Raw genomic sequence first — 17,071 nt, 5'->3', positions numbered from 1 at the left:
ATGACCATAGCATAAGACAGAAAGTAGCAAGCAATAAACAGAGGCACAGATAAACAGGATACAGAGAAAAATCACTTTGAGCCAGACCGTGAAGTTTCAAAAGAGATTAAAGTTTCTGATCAGTGACAGACCACAGACTGTCTATAAGTGGTGGAATGCAGGCGGGGAAATGTGCCTCAACAGCTGATTATTCCAGACAGGCCGGCGGCAGTGGTGATGGTGATGTGGCATGATAGTGACAACTGGCCCATGCATCCAGCTCACCCAAGCAACATTTGGACCTTGATATACTTATTTAAATTAGTTGTGGTTTGGGTTGATGCTTCTTGACAATGATCTTAAAAATTAAGAAATAGGGGTGGAAGAAATCCTAGCGACTAGGGAAAACATTCTGCTCAATGCACTTCAAAAGACAATAATAATTACAGTGATGCTAAGTAAGTATTGTACATAGCCAGTAAAACCCAGGACTTCTAACTCCCCGGCCATTGAGGGCTAAAGGCTTCTATATACTTAATTTGTAAAGAATCCCTGTGAAGGTTTCTTCTCCAGCAAAATACTAACCTCAAGTTGCTATCTGCAAAGCCCATCGGTTACTCTAGTAGACAATGGTGGTAGTGGTTTGGTCGCTAAGTTGTGTCCAACTCTCGCAACCACATGGACTGTAGCCCGCCAGGCTCCTTCGTCCATGGGATTTCCCAGGCAAGAATATTGGAATGGGTTGCCGTTTTTCTCCAGGGAATCTTCTCAACCCAGGCATGGAACCTACACCTGCATTGCAAGAGGATTCTTTTACCGCTGAGCCACGAGGGAAGCCCTGGTGGACAGTACTGAGACAGAACATTACCATCATGTCAGAAAGTTCTACAGGATAGCCCACAGATCTAAGAGAGATGTCTCTCTCTCCTGCCAATCCTCAATCTTGGCCTCAGTCTGTGCATAACCCAAACCCAAAGATTGGTCCCCAAGCTCTTCCACTTCCTAAAGAAGATTTAAAACTGGTAACGACAACAAAAGTCGTTTGGCCTAGTCCCGCTAAGAAGGGGACACGGCAACAGAACACCAAGATTCTTCCACAACAGTCAGTAGAGCAAGTGGGCGGTAAAAAACTAGCCGGGACCAGACGTGGGGGTGGAAGAAGAGGCAAAGGGGCGGGGATGAGCGCCGCGCGCTCGGACTGACGCCTGCATGAGGCCGGGGGCGGGGCCGCGCGCCGCTGGGCGGGGCCGCGCGCGGCGGGCCAGGGAGGAGGGGGAGCCCGGCGGCCGGCGCGCTAGCCTAGCCGTGCGTGCTCACGTGACAGGTCCGCGAGGTCCCGCTCGCGCAGTCGTCTGGGCGAGCGAAGATGGCGGCCGAGAGGGAGCCTCCTCCGCTAGGGGACGGGAAGCCCACCGACTTTGAAGAGCTGGAGGACGGAGAGGACCTGTTCACCAGCACTGTCTCCACCCTGGAGGTGAGACCGCGTCGCCATGGGTGCTTCGCTCCGTTGCTGCCGCGCATCTCACCTTTTGGTGCTTGCCCTGCCTCGACTTGACCCTCCGCGTCACCCCCCAACCCCCAGGTTTGCAAGGACCTGGTTGGGGCGACACCTGTGACGCGGGCCCCACCTCGCGTACCTGTCATTGGGCTGGAGTTGGCCTGGGCGGCCAGGCCTGCTTAGGAGAGCGAACTGCGGGGCCGGGGGCCGACCTGATCCCCTGAGGGCCAGGACCGGACAGAGCATCGCGTGTCCTTTCCCCGCTCAGCTGGCCCTCCGCGGTGTCACTTGCACCTTTCCTTCCAGAGCTCTGAAGGTCTTGCCTTGGGTCTCAGCACACCTCCTGGCGCTGCGGGGCAACCCCCGCAGCCTCTTTGAAGAGGTGCTTGCTTTTCCCTTCCCAAGGGAGGGTGTGCCTCTGAAAAGGGAGAGCAGTGAAGAGAGCGCTCTGAGTGGCCGGGGCGCTGGAGGGACCGTGTGGGTGCACTTTTCCCGGTCCTGGACCTTCAAGGACTGCTAGTTCCCCTTGAGGGACGTACCTCTGTTTTAGACTGTTAAATAGGTAAATGAATTTGGCCGGTTTTGTTTGTCTTTAGTTTCTAAGCCTTTTAAGGATCATAGTGTTGATAAAATACAAAGTTGAAGGCAGGGAGTAGTCCAGGAAACTGCTAGGCACTGGGGGAAGTTTTTTTTTTTTTTTTTTTTAAGTTACCAGGGGAGAAATAACAGATCCTCACTCCTTTTTCCTCTTTTCTCGCATGATCAGCGATCTCTGAAGCTACGTGTTCCTGTTTTTGTCAAAGGAAACGCCCTCTATGAACTTAACTGTATTGGGCCTCCTGAATCTAGTTCATGTTTCAGTTGCTTTGCCTTTGATGAGAGCACACACACCTGATAGCCGAACTTTAAGTGTGTGTATGTGTATTAAAATACAAGCAAATTTCCCAAAGAGTTGTTTACCTTAGACTGTGAAAGTGAAGTCGCTCAGTCGTGTCCGACTCTCTGCGACCCCATGGACTGTAGCTTACCAGGCTCCTCTGTCCATGGGATTTTCCAGGCAGTAGTACTGGAGTGGATTGCCATTTGCTTCTCCAGGGGATCTTCCCGACCCAGGGATTGAACCCGGGTCTCCCACATTGTAGACAGACGCTTAACCGTCTAACCTTAGACTGTACTTCCTTATAAAGTGCTTTTTTAATAAGCTTCCCTAGCTTGATCCACTCTGCACCAAATTAATTGAAAATTATTGTAGCATATCCTTTATTTAGCTTTCAGTTACGTGGAACTGGTAACTTCCCTGACTGTTTTCAGTACTGACCATATTCTGCTAATTGTATATGCGTGTTCCTGGCCAAACCTCACCTCTCCTCAAGATTATAGGCTTTTGGGGGCTAGGGGTAGTACCTTTTTCATCTTTGTGTTCCTCACAAAATCTCGAACATTTGCATTTTGCAAATATTTGTTGAATGAATTGTCAAAACCAGCATCTCCTAAGATTTAATAAAAATTGTCGTGCACAGCAAATTACCTTTTGGGGGTAGTATCCTTGTAGTCCTTTATACTTTACAGCTACTTAACATGTTTTGAAAGGTAATGTCTATGCAGGATTGTAAGACCTGGATTCCCTGTGGGACTACAAAGATTTTCCACCAACAAGGATCAGAATAAACTTAACATAGTGTAAACTAGAATATTGTGAACACTAAGCATTCTCTTTAATTGAGATCTTTGTAAAGTTGAGTAAAAGGAACTACAGTTTCTTTTTCCCATCTGGATGGGCCTGTTTAATAAGGTTGTGTGTGTAAGTGTGTGTGTGTGTGTGTGTGTGTTTTCCCCCCAGTTAAAGTCTATAGAGTTCTGAGTATGAATACATGTATTGTGGTTAGTGCATTATGAAAGCTTTCTAAAATGTTGGTTTTGATTAGTCATCTAAACCCTTTATTTCATGAGACTCAGGATATTTTCAAGTAGTATAACTGTGAAGCTTATAAATTCAGAATTATTATTTTTTGTTTTTCAAGCTATTTTTGGGAAGGGTACATAGCAGTACTTATTAGTATACCAAAGCTGCTGTAAAGGAATATTTTTTCAGCATGTCACTTTTCTTTTGAATAGAATAGTGCTTCTCAAACTTCAGTGTGGAGGAGAAACTACAGGATTCTTGTTTAAAATGCAGGTACCTTTGCCTCACTAGAATCTGCATGTTTCCTGAGTGTTCTCTATCATTGCTTTTCAAACTTCATATGTCAGTTACCTGGAGATCTTGTTAAAGTGCAAATTTTGATTCTTTTGGGCTGGGATAAGCCAGTGTTCCGCATTTTTAACAAACTCTCATTGTGACATTGCTGCTAGTCCATAGACAGGGATGAGTTGCAAAGCTCCAGGTGATTCTGATGCAGGTCATCTGCTTTGAATAGTTATTACCTAAGCTATAAAGTATAATAGACATAAAAATTAACATCTATTTTAAAAAAAGAGTTTTAAAAATGTTCATGTAGGAACTTTCTCCTTTGAGGGCATTAGGAGTAAAAAAGTCAATTGAAATCCATATAAGTAAAAAATTATACACAGCTTCAATATCATAATTGTTAACCTTGTAGTGACTGTACAACTTAGTGTATATGTATGCTGTGAGTATATTTTAATCCCAGTATTAAAATCCTTTCTTTTCAAAATGAAGAACAGTCACATAAAGCCATGTTCAGTAGTTAAAGCATATTTGAAACATCTAGTTGTGTTTCTGTTGTGACTGTGAAACAAAGTGGTAAAGGGCTGGCATAGGGGACATGGAAAGAAATGAGAAGGGAAAAAAATCTGGCAAAAGCTTGTTTTGTTTTGTTTTGTTTTTGGTAACTGAGAGGCTTTAGATGGTTTTGCAATGCTGCCTTAAAACAAACAAAAAAAGATGATACAGCTCTAAGGTTAAGAGGTGCTTGCCCTAAAGTAGCATGAAGTAGTAAGACAGGAAATTTATGTGTTACATGCCTGTTCTTTTCTTTTTTTCAGTTGCCCTGGGTCTTTGTTGCTATGCGAGGGCGTTCCCTAGTTGTGAGAGCGGGGGCTCCTCTCCAGGTAGTAATCTCTAGATGCGGGCTTCAGTGTTTGCGGCTCCCAGGTTCTAGAGCACAGGTCTATAACCACTAGGTTATGGCACACAGGCTTAGTTGCTCCACAGCACGTGGAATCTTCCTGGATCAGGGATTGAACCCATGTCTCCTGCACTGGCAGGTGATTCGTATCCACTGAGCCACCAGGGAAGCCCTGTTCCTTTTTTTTTTTTTTTTTAAATTTTTGTTGGAGTGAATTAATAGTTGATTTGCAATGTTGTTCATTTTTTAGTTCATAAACCATGCAGTTCACCCATGTAATATGTACGATTTTGTGGGCTTTGGTATATTCACAGATATTGCAACATTTTTATCACCTCAGAAAGAAACCCTGTACCCTTTAACTATCACCCCCATCCCCATTCCCTAAACCCCCCTGCCCTCAACCTTAGGCAACTACTAATTGACTTTCTATCTATATATTCCCTATTCTGGACCTCATATGAATGAAATCATGTAATATGTGGTCTTTTGTGACTGACTTTTTTCACTTAACCTGATGTTTTCAGAGTCTGTGTATGTATTCCTTTCTATCCCTGAAAAACATTCCATTGTGTGGCTATACCTTATATACCTTATTTTGTTTATCCATTTTGTCATTTGTTGGACATTTGCATTGTTTCCACATTTTGCATATCATTATTATTGCTAGAACATATGATGACTCTGCTTTTAATCAATTGAGGAATTGCTGGAGTAGTTTCTCAAAATGGCCACACCGTTTAACATACCCACCAGCCATGTATGAGGGAACCAATTTTTCCACATCCTCACCAATACTTGTTGTAATTTGACTTTTTTATTCTGTCCATCATAATGCTTGAGAAATGGTATCTTAGTGTGGTTTTGATTATATTTTCTTTTTTTATGAATTTAAGTTTTTATTTGTGTGTTTCACTGTAGTGCTGTGATAACAAAAATGACATCTGTATACCAGAACATACATATATCAACAGTAAGATTAATTATATTTTCTTAAAGACTAAATTAAGTCTTTCTTAAGACTTAAGACTATATTAGATGTTCTTAAAGATTATATTTTCTTTTCATGTTCTTGTTGGCCATTTGTACATTATGAAGAAATGTCTATTCAGAGCCTTTGCTCACTTTTTAGTTGGGTTGTCTTTTTATTTATAAGAATTTTTTTGTGTATTCTAGATGTAAGTTCCTTGTCAGATACATGATTTGCAAATGTTCTCCCATTCCATGAATTGTCTTTTCATTCCTTAATGGTGTCCTCTGAAGCACAAAGTTTTTTAAAAATTTGATGAAGTTCAGTTCATCTACTTTTTATTTTGTTGCTCATGCTTTCAGTATCATATATAAGAATCTCCCGCCCAATCCAGGATCATGAAGGTTTCCTCTAAGAGTTTTATAGTTTCGGCTTGATTTGTTTTGAGTATTTGTATATGATGTGAGATAAACTCTTTTTTTTTTTTTTTTTTGCTTGTGGCAATCCAGTTGTCACAGCATCATTTGCTGAAAAACTGTCCATTGAATGATCTTGACACTCTTTCTGAAAATTGGTTGACTGTAGATGTTTACAGTTGGTTCTTGTACTAGCCTCTCATCTTAAGGTCAACTGAAGTTAAGCTGAGTACCACAGTTTCCCTAACACTGTCGCATGATAGAGTTTATAGAATATTTCAAATGAAATTTCCAGATGGGAGGTTCACAGGTCTTAGAATTCCTTCCCCACCATGTAACCCCATGCCTGCTCCGTAGATGCTGTACTTGGTTGATTTCAGTAAATACTTGACTATTTACTCTCTGCTGTATTTTTTAGATGATAGTGGGAGTACAAAGATCAACTAGATATCAGCAGATCTTTGAGGAAAGAAAATCTCTGGTGAAGAAGAAAGAGAAGTACAGAAAACTCAGATCCAAAGAGATTGTGACTATGTTCTGAAAACACACCTATTTTCACTGAAAGTCCCAGTGGACTGGGGGAGATTGCTAACTCCTATCAGCATTCCTGACACATGGTAGATGAACATAAATGTTTCTACTGGCTAGGAACAGCCACTGAGATGGTAATATTTAAGAGAGACTTTAAAGGGTGGAATGAAATTTTCAACGTGGGAAAATAGCAAATGTCACTTACGGTTCAGTCTGTATTGTAAGGAACCATAAATAATTTTGAGTGGCTCTATATAGGATGTTACAGGTTTATATGATGAGACTGTGCAGAGCTTTGAAATTGTTACATAGGTGCATTAGAGCCCTACAAGACCTTCAGGGCAGTAATATGATTGCCTTGGAAGCTTAATGTTCTGGCAGTTTGGGGGATAAATTTGTAGGAGGTATCATTGGTAGGTTGATGAGCTGGAGGTTATTTTAAGTCTAAGGTTAAAGACCTCAAGAGGAATAGTGCGATCAATAAAGGAGAGAAGGAAGTTGATACAGTAACAAGAGTAAAAGATGGCCATCTTAACGCTTTGAATGTCTTGGGGAAGGAGTTATAAATTTATTTCATTTGGGAATAAGTTACATCAATGAAGAGACTATCAGACTGCTAGAAATCCCAGATGGAGTAGAGATACAGATTCAATACAATTTATTGACTGGTGACACTAAATTGAACTGTGGAAATCTAGTCCTTGTCCTCATGGAGTATATGAGTGAACAGGAGTCAGCATGATAAACACAGCTTTGTGAAAAAACACCTGCAATACCAGGTGATAATGTGTGTAACTGAAATATGTGCATGGCACACAAACAGTACCAGGTACTGTGAGGAGGAGATGATTGGATAGCAGTACTGACTCTGTGCACATGAATTTGAGTAAACTCCAGAAGATAGTGAAGGCCTGTCACTGGCGTCCTTCAGTCCATGGGGTCACAAAGAGTAAGACACGGCATAGCAAACAACAGCAGCAGAAATAGTATAGAAACCTGGAGTGACTTAATTGTGTAGAAGTGATCTTTGAAACCTTGAAAAGTAGATGGCATCAACAGAGAGCAAGTAGAGAAAAACTAAAGAGTCTTTTGATAAAGAACTGAAGTTGAGTATTTATTGTTTCAGCACAACAGGTAGTAAAAGCATGTATCTTGTTTTCCTAATTCTAATCTTTAGGTCAGCATCCATCTTTAAAAAGTTTTTTTTTTAATTTCATTATGAATTACCTGTTTCAGAGGAGAGACATTTTGTGACCAGGTATTTAAAGACCACTGCATGGGAAATACTAGAAAGCGATTTATGACAAGGTATAACCAGTTGACCACTTGCCCTGGAAACTATTAAATATAAGGACTGAACTACTTCTAGTGCCTATAAAAAAAAAAAAAAAAAAATGTTACTCTGTAGTTGCTTGAGGCAGAGGTGCTCACTTTTTTCATTTTTTTCCTGAAATAGAATAATTTTTTTTTTTTTTCCTTTGCCATGCTACATGGCTTGTAGGATCTTAGTTTCCCGACCAGGGATTGAACCCAGGCCCTTGGCAGTAAAAACATGGAGTCCTAACTACTGGACGACCAGGGAACTCCTAAAATTTGTCTTTAATGTTAATTTTTTGAATGTGCACTTTACTATAAAATTGAACTCTTGTGTTTTTTCCCTGTGATGATAGTTTTTAGTTGTGATAAAATTTACCTCAGTAAAGTTCACTGCCACTTCATTGAAGATGCATGACATGTCTATCACCTTCTAAAAATTCTCTCATGTAGTTAATTCCACCCATTCCCAGCCTCTGGCACTCACTGATCTGTATTTGCCTGTAGTTTTGTCTTTTCCAGAATTTCATATAAATAGAATCATATAAATGGAATTATATTTTGTACAAACAAAACTGTGTGAAACTTTCTGAATAAGGCTTCTTTAACTTAACCTAAAGTATCTGATATTTATGGATGTTGCATGTATCAAGAGTCATTCATTTTTATTGCTGAATTTAGTATTGCATTGTATTATGCATCACAGTTTTTTGTTGTTGAAGAACATTTCTGTTGTTTACAGTTTTGGGACATTAATGAATAGAGATGACATAAACATATATGTACAGATTTTTGTATGAACACAGTTTTCATCTCCTTTGGGAAAATACTTAAAAGTAGGATGGCTGGTTTTGTGGTAAATACATGTTTAACTTTCTAAGAAACTGCCAAACTTTCGGCTAGAAAGGTTTGGGGTGGGGGCATAAGGCAAAGGGAGATGAAGTTATTTATTTTTAGTCTTACAGGTTGATGGCTCTTTAATAATATAACTCAAATTATAATAGGTATCTGTAGTAATAATATTGGGTTGGCCAAAAAGTTCATTTGAAAAAAGTGAGTGAACTTTTTGGCCAGCTCAATATAACTCAAGACCATGTCCATTAAGACAGAGTTCTCCAAGTCTGAGAACTAATAGTATATGGTTTCACTAAAACAAAATCATGATATGCTCTGGAGCAACGAATCCCGTGTGCCACAACTCCTGAGCCCATATGCCCCAGCTGCTGAAGCGCAGGTGCCCTAGAACCTGTGCCCTGCAATGAGAGAAGCCACCTCAGTGAGAAGCCCAAGCACAGCAACGGGAGAAGAGCCTGCACGGCAGGGAAGACTCAGCCTAGCCAAAAAGAAACAAATAAAATTACTCTTTAAAAAACTGATAAACAAAAGCGTGATTTTTCAAGACAAAAGCATGTTATGGTATGTTCCTCCCATCATAAAAGTTGCCTTAATATTGAAAGCTTATTCCTACTTAGAGAGCTTTGTGTATATTTACTGAGTGTTTGAATCCTGAAGAATCGCCTGAAGGAACCTTAGGTGCAGCTGGTTTTGCCTGTTTTAATATCTGTTCAGGTTTTCATTCATTTTATCTCTGAAATCTAATAACACTATAAAACATTCTGAGAAAGAAGAAAAAGAGACAGGTTTCAATGGTGTTTTGAGCCATTAAAAATATATATATATATTTATTTATTTGGCTGCAGTGGGTCTCAGTTGAGGTGCTTGGGATCTTCGATCTTTGTTGTAGCATGCGGGATCTTTAATATGACATGCGAACTCTTAGTTGCAGCATATGGTATCTAGTTCCCGGACTGGGGATCAAACATGGGTCCCCTGCATTGGCAGCTTGAATCTTAGCCACTCTGGTCCACCAGGGAAATCCCTTCAATGGCTGAGAATTCAGTTGTTCCACATCCTTGTCACTATTTGTTAGTATCAGTTCTGTTTCAGGCAGTGGCATGCTTTGTTGTTCAGTCTCTTAAGTCTTGTCCAACTCTTTAAAACCCCATGGACTGCAGCACACCAGGCTTCCCTGTCCTTCACCATCTCACGGAGTTTGCCCAAAGTCATGTCTATTGAGTCATTGATGCCGTCCAACCATCTCATCCCCTGTCGCCTCTTCTCCTCCTGCCTTCAATCTTTCCCAGCGTCAGAGTCTTTTCCAATGAGTCAGTTCTTCACATAAGATGGTCAAAGTATTGGAGCTTTAGCTTTGGCATCAGTCCTTCCAATGAATATTCAGTACTGATATATTTCCTTTAGTATTGACTGGTTTGATCTCCTTGCAGCCCAAGGGACTCTCAAGAGTCTTCTCCAGCACAATTCGAAAGCATCAGTTCTTCGGCACTCGGCCTTCTTTTTGGTCCAACTGTCACATCTGTACACGACTACTGGAAAAACCATAGCTTTGACTGTATGGACCTTTGTCGGCAAAGTGATGTCTCTGCTTTTTAATATACTGTCTAGGTTTGTCATAGCTTTTCTTCCAAGGAACATGCAGGCGTCTTTTAATTTAATGGCTGTAGTCACCATCTGTAGTGATTTTGGAGCCCAAGAAAATAAATTCTGTCACTGTTTTCCACTTTTCCCCCATCTATTTGCCATCAACTGATGGTACCAATCCCATTATTTTTGTTTTTTGAATGTTGAGTTTTAAGCCAGCTCTTTCAGTCTCCTGTTTCACATTTATCAAGAGGCTCTTTAGTTCCTCTTGACTTTCTGCTGTTTAAGTGGTATCATCTGCATATGAGATTGTTGCTATTTCTCCCAGCAATCTTGATTACAGCTTGTGAGTCATCCAGCTCAGCATTTCACATGATGTACTCTGCATGTAAGTTAAATAAGCAGGGTGGTAGTATACAGACTTGATGTACTCCTTTCCCAATTTGGAACCAGTCTGTTTTTCCATGTCCAGTTCTAACTGTTGCCTCTTGACTTGCATACAGATTTCTCAGGAGGCAGGTCAGGTGGTCTGGTATTCCCATCTTTTTAAGAGTTTTCCACAGTTTGTTGTGATCCACACATCTGACTTATGCTGGCTTGAAAGAACTGATCTTTAAATTTTCAGGAATTTTGTAAGCTGCTTAGTAAACAGCCATTGTTAAAAGTTACGTAGACATAAATTATATTATAAAAGGCAGTAAATATTTACAACTTGTCACTTGTTTATTTCTTTACTGTGTTTTACTAGTTTTTGAGCTCATGAATTAATGTGTCTATTGTATCTGTGTGGTGTAAAGTATCTTACTAGCTCCATTTTCAGTAAGGAGTAATCAGCCACAGAGGGAATTGTTTATGCCACAGAAATCAGCGAAAGCTAAAATTCAGGGTCTTCTTTCCCAAAGACCTGATTGCTAAATATATACCAGCATACCACTGCTTTTTAATTATTCTAAGAGATATGTAGTGTTACCTCATTGTGATTTCAGTATACAGTCCCTAATGATTAATGATGGTGAGTACTTTTTTGCTTACATATTCACCATCTGAAAGTTGTCTTTAGTTTTCTTTCATATCTTTTTCCCATTTAAAATAGGTTTCCTTATTGAGTTTTGAGAATTTTTTCATGTATTCTGAATATAAATCCTTCATCAGATATGTTTTGTAGGTATTTTTTTCCCAGTCTGACTTGTTTTATCCATTTTTGATTGATAATGCCTTATATGTTGCATATGAAATCCTTGGGTAACATTGTCCAAGGTCACAAAAGTTTTTCCTATGTTTTTTCTAAAAGTTTTAAAGTTTTAGCTTATTTATATTTAGACTTGGTTGATTTTGAGTTAATTTTCTTATGAGTTGAGGTTCATTTTTTTGCATATAAAATCTCAATTATTGAAAGATAGTCATGTTATAGTTTGGTTTATGGCTCAGAATATGGTCTTTTGTGGTAAACAGTATGTGTGTACTTGAAAAGAATATATTTAGTTTGATATTGAGCAGAATGCTCTATAAACCCTAAGTTAGTTGACTATGTTTTTCAGTACATGAAACAACATAAGTAGATTTAAGATTTGTATTAAGATAAAGAAGCTGAACTTAAAAAAAAAAATCCTTCCTTGGGTTTTCTTTGAATGTTTATCGAAAAATCCATAGAACATTTACGTGTGGGTCTGTCTCTGGATTGTGTGTAGTTGGTCTTTTGACTGTCTTTCTGCCAGTTGTATGTTGTCTTAATTAACTGAGTCTTGAAATCAAATAGTGTGAATCTAGTGACTTTGTTCTTTTCAAAATTGTTTTTTGACTATTCTTGTTCTTTTGCCTGCCCGTACAACTTTAGAACCTATTTATTGCTTTCTATCAAAAATTCCTGCTGAGATTTTAATTGAGATAACGATGAACCTGTTGATTAGTTTGGGGGAGAATTAGCATCTTAATACTATTGAGAGCCTTTAAGCCATAAGTATACTATTTCTCTCTCTCTCTTTTTTTTCCTTTTAGGTCTTACTTGGTTTTTTTCATTCGTGTTTCTACTTTTCAGCATACAGATCTAGTGCACATTTCATTATACCTATTTTATGGCTTTTTGGTGCTTTTATATCTTTTACATTCACTCATTAATAGCACATTTTCTCTGTTTTCTGCAACTGTTGCTAGACACTAGTTCTAGTAGAGTTTTAGAGTCTGAAATGTTCTATGTAGACAGTCATGTTGACTGTGATGTGAGTTTTATTTCTTTCTAATCTTTATGTCTTTTTCTTGCCTTAATGCACTAGCTGAATCCACCAGTGTAATATTGAATAGAAGTGGTGATGGTGGGTATCTTTTCCCGCTTCATGCTCATAGGAGGAAAATGCTCATTTTTTCTTTCTTTCTAGAGTATTGTCTTGGTAGATGGCTTTTATTGGATTAAAGAATTTCCCTTCTATTCCTAGTTTTCTGAATTTTGTATCTATGAATGGATATTGATTTTGGCAAATGCTTTTCCTGCATCTAATATACTCATGTGATTCTCTAGTTTATTGATAGAGGTATTGATCGATATTCAAATGTTGAGTAAACCTTGAATTCCCACACAGTCATAATGTGTTTATTTATTTTTTTATTTATTGCTGCACTCAGTTTGCTAGTGTTTTGCTGCTGTTGTGTCTGTGTTTGTAACAGATACTTGGATGTTGTTTTATTTTACTTGTAATGTCTGATTTTGGATATCAGAAATGCTTACCTCATTAATAAACTGGAGAGTGTTTTCTCCTCTTCTGTATTCTTGAGGAGTTTGTGTGAAATTAGTCTTATGTTTGCCTTAATTGTTGGCAGAACTTGCTAGTGAAATCATTTGAACATGTAGTTTTGTTTGTTAGAAGATTTTTAACTACAAATTCAGTGTCTCTGATAGTTATGAAAGTATTTCTTCTTGATGAACTTTGGTGGTATATGAACTTTAAAGGAATTTGTCCTTTCCGTGTAAGTTGTGAAATTTATGGGCAGAAGTTTTTCAGAATACTCCATACTTACTACTGTATCCATGGAGTCTATGGGTGATGCCCCTCCCTTTCTATTCCTTATATTGGTAATTTATGTCATCTCTTTGTTTGCTTTTTATTGTTTTGTTTTAATCTTGCAAAAGCTTTGTCATTTTATTGGGATTTTTTTCTTTTTCAGAGTAAGTTTTTGGTTTCTTGATTTCTGTTTTTTATTTTCTTTTTAATTTTATTAATTTCTTCTGCTTGCTGTTTGGTTTGCTTTTCTGTTTTGTCAAACAAAAGCTCTGATTATTGATAAAAGGCTTTTTTTGAGTACCAGTATTTAGTTATGTATTTCTCTGAAGCATTGTTGTAGCTGTCTCCCACAAGCTTTAATATTGTTTTTGTCTTCATTGAGTTTGAACTGTTTTCCAGTTTCCCTTGTGACATCCTTTTTAACTTACAGGTTATTTAGAAGTGTTAATTTCCAAAATTTGAGGATTTTCTAGATAGCTTTCTGTTACTGATAGCTGTTTATTTGATTATTGTCAGAGAATGTTTTATGATTTCAGTTCTTTTACATTTGTTAAGGTTTGTCTGATGGCCTAGAATGTGACCTCTTATAGTGAATAGTCTGTGCATACTTGAAAAACATGTGTGAAATGAAGTGAAGTCGCTCGGATGTGCCCGACTCTTTGTGACCCCATGGACAGTAGCCTGCACCAAGCTCCTCTGTCCATGGGATTTTCTAGGCAAGAGTACTGGAGTGGGTTGCTGTTTCCTTCTCCAGGGAATCTTCCCAACCCAGGGATCAAACCCAGGTCTCCCACATTGTCGACAGATGATTTACCGTCTGAGCCACCAGGGAAGTCCTGATGTTATTGTTGAAATATTCTCTAAAAGTGAAGTTGACTGATAGTATTTTCCAGGTGTTCTAGTATTTTCCAGGTGTTCTCTATCTTCTCTTATTATCTGTATTTATTGTATTAATTACTACAATTTAGTATTATTGCAATTTTTGGCACGTTGATCCTTTTATCATATGATACTGCTCCTTTATTGGGCTTCCCAGGTGGCTCAGTGGTAAAGAATACACCTGCCAAGCAGGAGACACTGATTCAGTCACTGGGTTGGGAAGATCCCCTGGAGAAGGAAATGGCAACCCACTCTAGTATTCTTGCTCCAGGAAATATCATGGACAGAGGAGCCTGGCGGGCTATAGTCCATGGTGTCTCAGAGTCAGACACAATTTAGCGACTAAACAACAGCAACAAACCCCTCTTTACTGCCGATGATATTCTTAAGTTTATCTACTGTTAATGTAACACTCCAGCTCTTCTTTGGTAGCATAGCATGTTTTTTCCATTCTTTCAGTTTTAACTTATATCTTTAAAGTAGGGCTTTGTAGGCAGTGTATTGTTGTGAGTTGTTACTTTTATACACAATCTGGCCACCTCTATATTATAACTAGTGTATTTACATTTTTTGTATTATGTATCTTCAGGCCAAAGAACTTAGCACTTTTTTATAAAAAAAAAAGCTGATCTAGTGATGGCAGAGTCCTATAGTTTTCTTTAATCTGAGAATAACTTTATTGCACCGTCATTCCTGAAGGGTGTTTTTGCTGGATATAGAATTCTGCATTGGCATTTCTTTCAGCACTTTAAAGATTTTGTGCTACTGTTTCTGGTCTCTGATTTCTGATGAGAAATATTCAGTTCTTCTGTTTCTTTAAGTGTAATTTTTGTTTGTTTTTCCTTAGCTGCTTCAAGTTTTTAGTTTTAATGTTTAGGTTTCAGCCATTTTTAATGATGAGACTCTATCTAGTTTTCTCTGAAGTAGTCCTGTTTGGAGTTCTCATGTTGCTGGATCTGTAAAGTAATGTCTTGCACCAGGTTTGGAGAATTAGCCATAACTTCTTGAAAAAACTTTTTGTGCTGCTCTTTTTGAGGGCTTCAGTAATGTGATTGTTGAACATTTTATATTGTTTCACAGATCCTTAGGATTTTGTTCATTTTCTTCATTTCTTTTTCCCTATTACTCAGATTGAATATTTCCTAAGACTTATCTTCAAGATCACTGACTTTTTCTTTTAAGAACTGTAAAGGGTAAATTTTACTTCCCTGGTAAGCTGACAGATTAATTTCTTTTAAGGTTGCTAGAAGTTGACATAATAAAGGATTTTATACTCAGCGCGTAGCAAATAGCAGAAGTGTCTTTGTGACTCTGCCTTGCCCCTCTCTTGCCAGCATGATAAGACAGAGGGGCCCAGACCAACGTTGCACCAGCCTTTGGTTTGTGTCCTAGCTGAGAAACTTGAGTTTACAGAACCTAAATCATTTATAATGGACAATGTCTCCCTGCTCTTTGCTCTAGAAAATACAGTATCTTTATTGTTGTTGTTTAATTGCCAAACCATGTCTGACTCCTCTATGACCCCAACGGACTGTAGCCTGCCAGGCTCCTTTGTCCATGGGTTTCCAAAGCAAGAATACTGCAGTGGGTTGCCATTTCCTTCTCCAGGGGATCTTCCCAACCAAGGGATCAAATCTGCATCTCCCGCATTGCAGCTGGATTCTTTCCCATCGAGCCACCAGGGAAGTCTAGTCTTTATTATACTGGATATTAAACAGACCTAATCTTTTGGGGAGAAAGAGGTTAAATATGTTTCCTCAATACCTGTGTGGAATAACCTGTCTTGGATAATTCTGATCACCCAGAAGCTGTTACACTACTCTTCTACCATCACTTCCTCATTCAGTGGCCACTCTCTTCATACTCCTTTCTGTCCAGCTGAGAACAGCTCTTCCTGCACCCACTTGGAAACTGAAAGAGACATGGAGAGGCGGAGGCAGAGGCAAATGAGTCCTGAGAGCATTTACCAAGTGACTGCTCAGTGAGCAGAGCAGCAGGGCACTGTGTTGCTGATGGATGGGCACTGATATAAAGTGCACACCTCATAGCCTGCCCACAGAGGGGTGCCTGCTGCCACCCAGCCATTACTGGAGTTGTTCACGGTCCACACCATTCCCATCTTGTTCTCCACTCCCAGGTATTAACCAATGGTAGGAAAGAGTCCTTTCTGTTACATAAACATTCTAGTTTTTCTTTCTCTGTGACTTTGATGTCAAAGAACTATGAATATCCAAGATATTAGCATAGTGTGAACGTTTATTTATGATAAGAATACATCCTAGGTTATTAATAGTCTGCGTGTGTTATAATTGTATCCTGTATTACAGTTTTTACTTTGAATTGTCGTATCTATTTTAACAAATTGAAGATGGAAAAAGTAGTTTTTGTTATTTGGATATTTAGCATTCCTGTTATGTTTCCTTCTTTCATTGTTTCCTTTTGTATAACTTTTTCTTAAGCTTAAAGAATTTCTTTTAGCATTTTTTTTTAGACCAGGTCTATTGATGATGAATTATCTTATTTGTACTTCATCTGAAAACTATTTTACCATTATTCCTGAAGGATATTTTTGCTGTTTTGGGTAGTTTTTTTTCCATCACTCAGAAACTATTCTTAGACTGTTTTAGTCTTATGATTTCTGATGAGAAATCTACAGTCATTAAAATTGATATGTCCCTGTGAAAATGGTGGGTTTTTTCTCTCATTACTTTCATTTTTTCCCCTAATAGTTTTATTTTTAGCAATGTGATAATATGTTGTAGTCATAGTTTTCTCTGGTTTTATCCTCCTTGAAGTTTGCTCCTATACATTTATATCCTTCAGCTTCAAGAATTTTCAACATTTTTTTTCTGTATATATTTCTGCAGAAATTTTTCATCTCTCCAGTGACTTCAGTGACATAAATGTTAGACCTTCTAATATCCCACAGATCTCTGAGGTCTTGTTCATTTTATTCAACTTTT

The 17,071-nt window shown here is 38.7% G+C and overlaps 1 protein-coding gene across 1 annotated transcript in view; it reads left to right on the top strand.

Moving 5' to 3' along the window:
- Window positions 1-1,295: 1,295 nt before the first annotated feature.
- Window positions 1,296-17,071, top strand: part of SNX2 (sorting nexin 2) — a 58,759-nt gene continuing 42,983 nt past the window's right edge. Inside the window, exon 1 of the mRNA XM_019964647.2 lies at window positions 1,296-1,453. Within this exon, the coding sequence (XP_019820206.2) occupies window positions 1,346-1,453 (108 nt within the window). The 5' untranslated portion in view covers window positions 1,296-1,345. The remainder of the gene's footprint in view (window positions 1,454-17,071) is intronic.

Source organism: Bos indicus, chromosome 7 (assembly GCF_029378745.1).
Source record: "Bos indicus isolate NIAB-ARS_2022 breed Sahiwal x Tharparkar chromosome 7, NIAB-ARS_B.indTharparkar_mat_pri_1.0, whole genome shotgun sequence".
Lineage (NCBI taxonomy): Eukaryota > Metazoa > Chordata > Mammalia > Artiodactyla > Bovidae > Bos > Bos indicus.
The sequence above is the reverse complement of the archived record's forward strand: the minus strand, read 5'-3'. Positions and strand labels throughout refer to the sequence as shown.